The sequence below is a fragment of the Mustela erminea genome, chromosome 2 (genome assembly GCF_009829155.1).
Source record: "Mustela erminea isolate mMusErm1 chromosome 2, mMusErm1.Pri, whole genome shotgun sequence".
In the NCBI taxonomy this organism is placed as follows: Eukaryota; Metazoa; Chordata; class Mammalia; order Carnivora; family Mustelidae; genus Mustela; species Mustela erminea.
Window position 1 is genome coordinate 128,865,815 of NC_045615.1, and position 10,305 is coordinate 128,876,119.

A 10,305-nucleotide genomic window follows, 5' to 3' on the forward strand; every position below is an offset into this window, starting at 1 on the left:
TTATTTGTGTTTGTTTTCATAGATATGGCTACCATATTGCCAGAGCTTCATATTTTATCTGCCATGATCAAGGCACCATTAAGAAATTATTTGAAAACCTCAGGAACTACGATGGGAAGAATAATTATCCAAAAACTTGTGGCAGATTTGAAATCTCTGGCATTAGGGATCTTACAACCGGCTACGATGATAGCCAACCGGATAAAAAAGCTGTAAGTGATACTGTCTTTTACCAACTAAACTCTTGTGTATTTACCTTCAATTATACTTTGAATAGCTTAATTTATTTAATCATGGAATTAACTGAAGCTGATTTTAGGCATTCCGGCGTTTGTTATAAATACGCTATCGAAATAAATAGAAAGTTAAAAATCATGGGCTTGAACTACAAGGATCGTCACTTGTTATCGGAACCAATGTCACGGTGTTACATACAGGAAATCAGTGCTCAGAAGTTTAAGACCCACCCACTGTCCCACAGCTAGTCGGTGATGGTTGTGGTCAAATCTGGGTCTTCTGCCTCCAGATCCGGGTTTTCCTCTGTCTGGGTACCTGCTCAGTACATCAGGAGGGACAGCCTGCCCTTGGTGTTTCTGAATGAGTAGGTCTGGGGTGGGGGCCAAGAATTTGCATTTGTATCAAGTCCTGCTGATGCTGATGTTACTGGTACACCCTTCAAGAAACACTGTTTGCATCCTAGTTTGTTCCACTGCATTCTCTGAATGTCCGGATGCTGTTAGCTGTCAAGCACGAGTTGCATTCTTGACATCACTTGGATCCTCCACTCGAGTCCAAAGAAGGCTCAAAAATGGCAGCCGAGTATTGCTAACTAATGGCAGTGGGTCCGGAAAGGAGAGTGAGACTATCCTCATGCATTGTTAGACATTTTTATTATTTCCTTTTTATTTCTTTTTTTTTAAATTTTCCTCTGCGCACAATATATTTTTAAAGAGAAATATTTTTGGAAGCGTCCCGATGAAACAGGGCCGCTCCAACCCTCGCCATCTCTTTGCCGTGTCGAGACAACACCCTTCCCTCTCAGGTGGTGATGCTCGGGCTTCTCAGGGGTTGACTTTATTACTTTTCTGTTGCGGAGGTAAGGATTGAGCTTGAGATCTGGCGTTTCTTCCGTGCACTGTTCTGCCTTCTCCCCTCTCTTCCAAGCACTTCTGCCACAACGTGGGGTGAGTTCAGAGCCTGTGCTTGGATCGTTACGACTGGTAACTGTTGTTTCCCACTTAGCTAAATAGTGTACTTTGATTCCGTTCCCCCAGATTGTGTAATTATTTTTTCTATAATTAATAGTTCTGTTCTTTCATTTCCTTGGATTTTTATGTAACGATCTCCAGTCTTTCCACATTCCTCCAGATGCCTCTCAGAGGGGGGTTTCCACGTGGCCCAGTGCCGTTTTGTCCATTCTGTTTTGTTTCCACTGGCCTCCCTCCCGGGCCCCTGTCCAGGCAAGGGCAGTTCCTCTCTGTGGCGGGCGCACGCGTGTCATCCTGGGAAGGCCCTTCACCAGTTATGGGATGGGTCCTTGGCTCCTGGACCCCATGACTTCCTCTTGCTATATTTATTTTCCTAAATCACCTCCTCTAGTACCTTCCCAAAAAAGAATGAAGAGATGAATTTTTGGAGGCACTGAAGTCTGAAAATGTCTTACTCTGTACTGATGCTTGATTGGCGCGCCATTTTGAAAGCAGGGCTCCATTATTGCTTGGTTTCCTGTACTGCTGCTGAGGTCCCATCTCTCATTCCGTCAGGAAATGGCCGAAGCCTACTGTGGGCCACATAAAGGGATGTTGTCGCCACACTTACTCAGTCCTGTCCTTGCCACTTGTTTTCTCTCTACAGGAAGATTTCGGGAATTTTCCGCTGAACTTCTAAAATATCAGTGATATGTTTTGATATGGGGCTTTTTCAGGTTCTCCCTACTAGCAAAAGCAGCCAAATGATCACCTTCACCTTTGCTAACGGGGGCGTGGCCACCATGCGGACCAGTGGGACCGAGCCCAAGATCAAGTACTATTCAGAACTGTGTGCCCCGCCTGGAAATAGGTATGATGTGATGGCAGCACCTGCGATCCTTATTCCTCGAGGTTCCTAACCGGTTCTGTGCAAATACTAAGTAAAACATTTTGTCTTTCCAGTATGTACCTTAATTAGGAATGTTGTTTCTGGACTGGCAGCAATTTTGTGATGTGAACAGCTGCTTGAAGCGTTCAGGGACAGGGACGGGAGAGCTGATTTTCTACGCGCTTATTTCTGTCCTGCCTTTCTTTGTAGGGAAAAATCTCATTCTGAATTTCAGTAATAGTAGTATAGTTTCCTTTTTCCAGTACTTTTATTTGAGACTAGCACACATGAGTTTTCCTCTTTTTCTCCTTATCTCTGATACATTAAATTAAAATCCATTGCACATGCACTCATCAGATGTCCTCGAGCCCCTGTTGTGCATAGGTCTGTGCTGGGTTCTGGGGAGGAGAAAGTGCCTTAGCAGAGGGAGTCCTTGCCACCCAAGAGCTGATGGTCTGATAGCTTCAGGGTCGTGTTTCTGTGACCTTGGCAAAGGGTTTGAGTTCACTTTGCAGTACCATAACATCTTAAACTTTATTCTCTTTTAAAGATTTTATTTATTCACTTGAGAGAGAGCGTGAGAGACAGCACAAGGAAGGAGAGCAGTAGGCAGAGGGGGATGGAGAAGCAGACTCCCTGCTGAGTGGGGAGCCAGATATGGGGCTCGATCCCAGGACCTGGAGATCGTGACCTGTGACCTGAGCCAAAGGCAGAGGCTTAACCATCTGAGCCATCCAGGCGCCCCACATCTTAGACTTTAACAGCCGTGGTACACGTAGTCAGCATGCATAAATGTGATACTGCACACTTACTGAACCCTCCAGTAACCAGAGCTCCTCTAATCAGAATAAAGAATTGGGAAAATGGTTTTTTTAAAGGTAGATTAAGTCACTACTGTCCAACAGAAATAAAATGTGAGGGGCGCCTGCTGGCTCAGTTGAGCTTCCAACTGCTGGTTTTCAACTCTTGGTTTTCGGCTCTGGTCATGATCTCAGGATTCTCAGAGTCTGGCTCTGTGCTCAGCACAGAGTCCCCTGGTCCCTCTCCCTCCTCCTCCTCCTTCCCCTGCCACCACCACCTCTCTTACTTGCGCCACTGTGCACGGGCTTTCTCTCTCTCTCTCTCAAATAAATAAAAGAAAATCTTAAAACGAATTAAGGGATGCTATTTTAAAAAGAAAGAAAGTGTCAACGACATAATGCAATTTGAAATTTCCTACTAGACACATTTTTTTTGAAGATTCTATTTATTTGACAGAGAGAGATACCCGAGACAGGGAACACCAGCAGGGGGAGTGGGAGAGGGAGAAGCAGGCTTCCTGCCGATGTGGGGCTTGATCCCAGGACCCCAAGATCATGGTGACCTGAGCTGAAGGCAGCCGCTTAACAACTGAGCCACCAGGTGTCTCTAGACACATTTTTCAAATAGCAAAAAGAATCGGTTAAAATTAATTTAGTAATTTATTCTACTTTATTTAATATATGAAAATATTGTTATACCATATATAATTTATATAAAAATTATTAGTGAGATATTTTACTTTTTTCACACTGCCTTCCGAATCCATTTAGGATTTTACACTTACCACATATTTCAATTAAAATGCTAGATATTTTTAGAAATACTTGTTCCAGGGGCACCTGGATAGCTCAGTCATTGGGCATCTGCCTTCGGCTCAGGTTATGATCCTGGGGTCCCGGGATTGAGCCCCACATTGGGCTCCCTGCTCAGTGGGAAGCCTGCTTCTCCCTCTCCCACTCCCCCTGCTTGTGTTCCCTCTCTCGCTGTGTCTTTCTCTGTCAAATAAAGAAAAAGAATCTTTAAAAATATGTAAATAAGTAAATAAATAAATACATACGTACATGCCTAAATACATAAATAAGATCTTTAAAAAGAGAGAGAGAGAAATACTTGAACAGCACAGGTTTGAACTGTGTGGGTCCACTTATACACGGATTTTCTTTTTGATAAATACAGTATAATACTACAAATGTATATTCCCTTCCTTATTCTTTTCTTAATAACACTTTCTTTAGTTTATTTTAAGAATACATTGTATGATACATGTAAGAAACATAATACATGTCAACTGACTTTTTTTTTTTTTTTAAGATTTTATTTACTTGACAGAGATCACAAGTAGGCCCAGAGGCAGGCAGAGAGAGGGGGAAGCAGGCTCCCTACTGAGCAGAGGGCCCGATGCGGGGCTCGATCCCAGGACCCTGAGATCATGACCTGAGCTGAAGACAGAGGCTTTAACCCACTGAGCCACCCAGGCACCTCTCAACTGACTTTAAAAAAGATTTTATTTATTTGTCAGAGAGAGAGAGAGAAACAGAGCCAAGCAGGCGGACCTGCAGGCAGAGGGAGAAGCAGACTCCCCATGGAGCAAGGAGCCAAATAGAGGACTCCATCCCAGGACCCTGGGATCATGACCTGAGCTGTAGGCAGACGAGTAACCAGCAGAGCCACCCAGGCATCCTGTCAATTAACTATTTATGTTACATGAAAAGCAGGGGTTTTGGTCAACAGAAGGCTAATAGCTGACTTTTGGGGGAGTCGAGTTATACATGGATGTTTGACTGCATGGAGGGGGTGTCATTAACTCCCTGACTCCCAAGCTATTGAAGTGTCAAATGTATAATCATTTCATAAAATTTACAGTTGAAAAAGGAGATTTTGATACGTAAGTTGTTCACACATACTCAAATTTTCCAATAACTGAATTAAATGTTGGGGTTTTTAATTTGCATTTCCACTGATTAGACTTACTGATGTTAACAGTTCAGTTCCTGGGTCGCACTAGCCTCATTTCCAGCCCTCAGTACTGCCAGTGGGGGGGATGGGTCTAAACAGTCGTTAGGACATTTACACATCAAAGCTTTGCTCATTGAAGAGTTGCTGTGGTCTTGGGAAGCAAATTTGCAGTCTTTGGAAATAAACGCAGAAGAAGTTTTAGCAGATTAAATGTATCAAATTTGGTGCGCCTGGTTGGCTCAGTGGGTTTGTTAAAGCCTCTGCCTTCGGCTCAGGTCATGATCCCAGAGTCCTGTGATCGAGCCCTGAGTCGGGCTCTCTGCTAAGTGGGAGCCTGCTTCCCCCTCTCTCTCCCTGCCTCTCTGCCTACTTGTGATCTCTGTCAAATAAATAAAATATTTTAAAAAATTTAAAAAATAAAATAAAATAAATGTAGCAAATTTGAGAGGCAGGAACAGAACTGTGAGCCTTATGTTTGGTTAAGCCTCTGCCTTCTGCTCCAGTCATGATCCCAGGGTCCTGGGATCGAGTCCCGCATCAGGCTCTCTGCTCAACAGGGAGCCTGCTTCTCTCTCTGCCTCTGCCTGCCGCTCTGCCTGCTTGTGCACTCTCTAGCTCTCTCTCTCTGACAAATAAATAAATAAGTAAAATATTAAAAAAAAAAAAAAAAAGAATTGTGAGCCTTAGATTTTCCTTGGGCAGGAAGAAAGGATTGCTGATAGCAAAGAAGGAAATACTAAAATGAAACAAAACTATGAAACATGGACGCAGGAACTCGGAATGTTCCCCACTTTATCGTCCACATCCACATGGGCCCTGCATCTTCTTCTAAAGAAGAGCTCCAGTCCAACCGTCAGAGTCATGGTTATGGCTTTTAAATACCATAGCACCCAAGTATATCTAGGAAGCGATAGACTGTGTCCTATATTTTGCTACCAAGTCCCATTCAGAACCTTTTCATGGGAGTGCCTGGGTGGCTCAGTTGTTAAGCGGCTGCCTTCGGCTCAGGTCATGATCCTAGGGTCCTGGGATCAAGTCCTGCATCAGGCTCCTTGCTTGGCCAGAAGCCTGCTTCTCCCTCTCCTACTCCCCCAGTTTGTGTTCCCTCTCTCGCTGTGTCTCTCTCTGTCAAATAAATAAAAACAAACAAGCAAGCAAAAAAATCTTTTTGTGCTGCCAGGACAAAAACTCAGCTGGTAAGCCTCTTGAAGAAACATGTAAAATAGCTCATTTTCTAAGCATTCTGGATAACCAAGATTTTAGTGTAATATTTGCCGGTGTCAGTGTTCCTGTGTGTGTTACATGTGAAGCTGTTTGCAACTCTTGAGCATGGGGTTTCCCGTAGACATTGCTTTGTAACCCTCCTTCTCATTGTTTTGGAAACAAAGGAACAATAGTCCAACTTAAAGATCCATTTTCTCTCTGTATTTGGCCCTTCCTTGTCATTACTCTGTGAAAATATAATAATTCAGAAACTGTATAATAACAATACTATTTAATACTGTAGAGTATTATTTAGTATTAAATAAATTGTATTAATAATACAATACTGTATTTTACAGTTTTCAGATGGGGTATTAGGTGGCTTTAACTTCAAATATAAGTTTACAAATTACTGAAAATGTTTTTGAAAAAAATGTCCTTTTATTATATTCATCAAAATGCTGCTCCAATTTATAATAGGGCCACTGGGCACTCAGCCAGTCACTGATATGCTTCAGGTCACCAGCATACCCGACACAAAGCAGCAATAAAGCCACAGCTGTGTTTCCTGATTTTCTGACCACTTTAATAACTTTAATATTCTTAGTATATTTTATATTCTAGAGAATGGGAAATCCTTTCCAAATTTAAGTCCTGCTTTTACAGAATCTTTTTTTGTTCTGTAGATGTCTTTTGTCCAACTTTGTATTTTAAGAAAATTTCAATGAATACCCACATCCCTTTCACTTAGACCAAAGGTTGGCGAACTTCTTCTGGAAGGAGCCAGATGGTAAACGTTTGAGAGTTTGTGAGCCCTATGGTCGCACTCCTCCCCTCTGCTGTTGCTCAAAAGCAAAACGAAGTCATATACATAATGGAATAGGTGTGACTGTGTTCCAATAAATCTTTATTTACACAATTTATTTACAAAAATGGGCTGTCAACAGGTCGCCAGACAGAGCTAGCCTGCTTTGACCTAGACTCAGCCATTGCTAACGTTTTGCAATATCTGCTGCCTCTCACAGTGTATTGTATGTGCTGGTTTGGGTTTTTTTGTTTGTTTGTTTGTTTGTTTTCCTTTCTTTCTCTGAGCCATCAGAAAATAAGTTGCAAACCTCAATACATACACAATTCCCAAGAACAAGGACACTCTGTTACTGTCTCAGGGTTTATATACCAATCATATCAGGCAAGGTTCTAACAGAAACAAAACCAGTAGGAGATAAATACATTTATATATTTGTATTTGTATATTCACTGGTGAGTTTAATTTTAGATATATTGTTAGGGAAAAAACAACAAACCAGTAAGGATTGGTTATGTGCCTTCCTGAGAAAGGTTGTTATCTTCAAAACACATTTATGGAAAAGGAAATAATGACCTATGTGATTCATATGTATTTATGAAGCCTAATTACTTTATATGTCACCTGTGGGGGTAAAAATAATTTTAAGGATAGCTACATTTATTGGGTTTTCGGGCCAGGTTCTGTGCTAATTGCTTTATATAATTTATCTCAATCGACACAACACCTCTCTTGAGAAAATTAAGTCTTTATCCCAATTTTACAGATGAGACATCTGGGCCTTGGAGAGGCGAAGCCACTCGCTGGAGGGCATACGGCTGGTGGTAGAGGCAGAATTAATGCCTACAATAAAATGGGTTGTTTCAGCTGTACTGGGCAGCCGTGGCGATATAAAAATGATCTTAACTCATTCCAAGAATTTCGATTTCCATTAAAATAAAATTGCATATATTGAAGACAGCCAAGTATGAAGTCATACAAGTTTGAGCTAGGATTTGGTTTTCTAAATTCAGCTTTTTGGTGTCAAGTACTTACAGTAAACACCCAGCACTAGTAACCCCACACTAACGTGAACGGCTAGAAACCTGTCTAATCACAAATTTATTTCATTATTTCCTATCTTCAGTTGTTTGCATTTATTTTATTATATTTTTAAAAGATTTTATTTATTTATTTGACAGAGAGAGAGACATCACAAGTAGACAGAGAGGCAGGCAGAGAGAGGGGGTGAAGCCGCTCCCTGCTAAGCAGAGAGCCTGATGTGGGACTCGATCCCAGGACCCTGAGATCATGACCCGAGCCAAAGGCAGAGGCTTAACCCACTGAGCCACCCAGATGCCCCAGTTGTTTGCATTTAAATGAATGTTTTCCGTATGCTTGAAAATGTCATTCCTTAGAGGGATATAGTTCCCTAGATTTTTGTGTAGACTTTGGTTGTGACCCTTTTGTTCTAGAGGTAGAATAGAAAAGATTAAAATGGGGGGAGGGTTCTGAGTTGCTGGTGTGTGATCAGCAGGCCCACTAGGAGGCTCCCATTCTCTGTACCGTCTAGGAAGGCCTTGCAGACCGGCTGCTGCTTCGCTTCCAGGAGTTTGAAGGCAAATGGGATGAGGAGCGTTCCTGTCCTGGGAGGGTGGGAACAGACCGGTCATTTGTAAAAGTTTAACAGGATCAAATGACAACTGAGGTCATAAAAGTTTTCTTTGCACAATTAGGTACAGACGTTGCAGAGGACGCTAGAGCAAAAAACTCTGTTTCTTAAAAATTATTTGTTTATTTTAGAGGCCTTGGGAAAACCTTGGGGGAAAGAATGGATATCGTCTTATGGGAGTTTTTTTTATTTTTTTGTCCAACTCAACAGATGCGTTCCCATGCTTCAGACACCGGGGTTCTGTTTTGTCTGATGGAGCCCTCCTCTTAAGGGTAGTTTCAGTGTTGCTTGACCGATGCGGGGAGAATCTCAAATATGCTTTGGAATAATGCACTGATCTGGAATTTCTCCCTTATTTTCCAGTGATCCTGAGCAGCTGAAGAAGGAACTAAATGAACTAGTCAGTGCTATTGAAGAACATTTTTTCCAGCCACAAAAGTACAACCTGCAACCAAAAGCAGAGTGAAATATTTCAGCCTTGGACATAATTAGAATTCGCTCAGCAGTGTTTTTGAGAACCAAATGACTTAAACAATTGCTACAAGTATTTATATATTTTTAATAGCCCTACATTCCTCATTGTTCTATTTTTGACCTTTAAGATGAATCAAGAAAAGATGGCCAGATGTAGCTAACTGAATTCCTATTGAATGGTGGAGACTAGAATTTTCTGAATTCAAAAATGAAGATTTTAAAAATAGCCAACTTTTTAAAATATACTGTAATTAATATGCCTTAATTAGAATAAATAACCAGTGTATCTACTCTGCAGTGCCAGAAAGCCTATACAATTTCTAAATTCTGGGCTGTCCATATTATAGGATAACCACTTTTTAGGTATATGTATTTTTACATCTCTGTCAGTTGCTTATAAGGTAAAATATAAAAAGTAAATGTCGTGTTCATGTGTAGGGAGCCTAAAGTGGAGGAATTTACAAGAACCTATAAGTTGGAGCAAAAGATACTTCACAAAGATGTATTTTTTTGACCTAAAACTTTTTGGTTCTAATACTACATCATTATACATTGTATATGTGCTAGAAAAAAACAGCCTAACCATCTTTGTTCTGGGTATTAACATTCATCTCTTCAAAACTTGAATTAAAAAATTGGTTTTTTGAAACTGCAAAGTGCTTTACTGTATAGTTGTTTGCTTTGGTTTACATTCATGTAATTTTTGGTGCTAAGGCAGCGAAGACTATAAGCACTAGCTATTTACCTGATTTGGGTTTTTTGCCTTGTTCATATGTGATTAAAATCTAAAACCATTAGATTGCTTTTTCCAGGTTTGTATAACATGTGCCTTCTCCCTTTCTCATAACCGGTGGCCTTAAAACCATCCACAGTGACTCCCTTTGAGTACTCATGAGTCAGGATCACACTGTTCCTTGTATACTTCATGTACTTTATGTGGTTTTTCTATTTTTCAAGCAAATCATTGCCTGTTATTATAATTAAGCAATTATAGTTTTAGAACAATGAAAAATTACAATCTGATGGGCAAACGTCTTTCTAAAGTCAGGGAGGAAAATGTTTTTATGTCTGAGGGATACATAGTTTGTGCCGTTTCAGAGAACTCCTTTTTTAAAGATTTTATTTATTTTGGGGGTGCCTGGGTGGCTAAGTTGTTAAGTGTCTGCCTTCAGCTCAGGTCGTGTGATCCCAGGACCCTGGGATTGAGCCCCACATCAGGCTCCTTGCTCAGCGGGGAGCCTGCTTCTCCCTCTGTTTGTGCGCTCTCTCTCTCTCTCTGCCAAATAAATAAAATCTTAAGAAAAAAGATTTTATTTATTTGAGAGAGAGCAAGAGCGAG

At 41.2% G+C, this 10,305-nt stretch overlaps 1 protein-coding gene across 1 annotated transcript in view; it reads left to right on the forward strand.

Annotated features, from left to right (window-relative positions):
* The window catches only part of PGM2 (phosphoglucomutase 2), a 35,413-nt gene extending 25,791 nt beyond the window's left edge, over nucleotides 1-9,622 (forward strand). The window contains exons 12-14 of the mRNA XM_032334068.1: nucleotides 23-212; nucleotides 1,925-2,058; nucleotides 8,856-9,622. Of these exons, the coding sequence (XP_032189959.1) occupies nucleotides 23-212; nucleotides 1,925-2,058; nucleotides 8,856-8,958 (427 nt within the window). The 3' untranslated portion in view covers nucleotides 8,959-9,622. The remainder of the gene's footprint in view (nucleotides 1-22; nucleotides 213-1,924; nucleotides 2,059-8,855) is intronic.
* The last annotated feature ends 683 nt before the right edge of the window (nucleotides 9,623-10,305 follow it).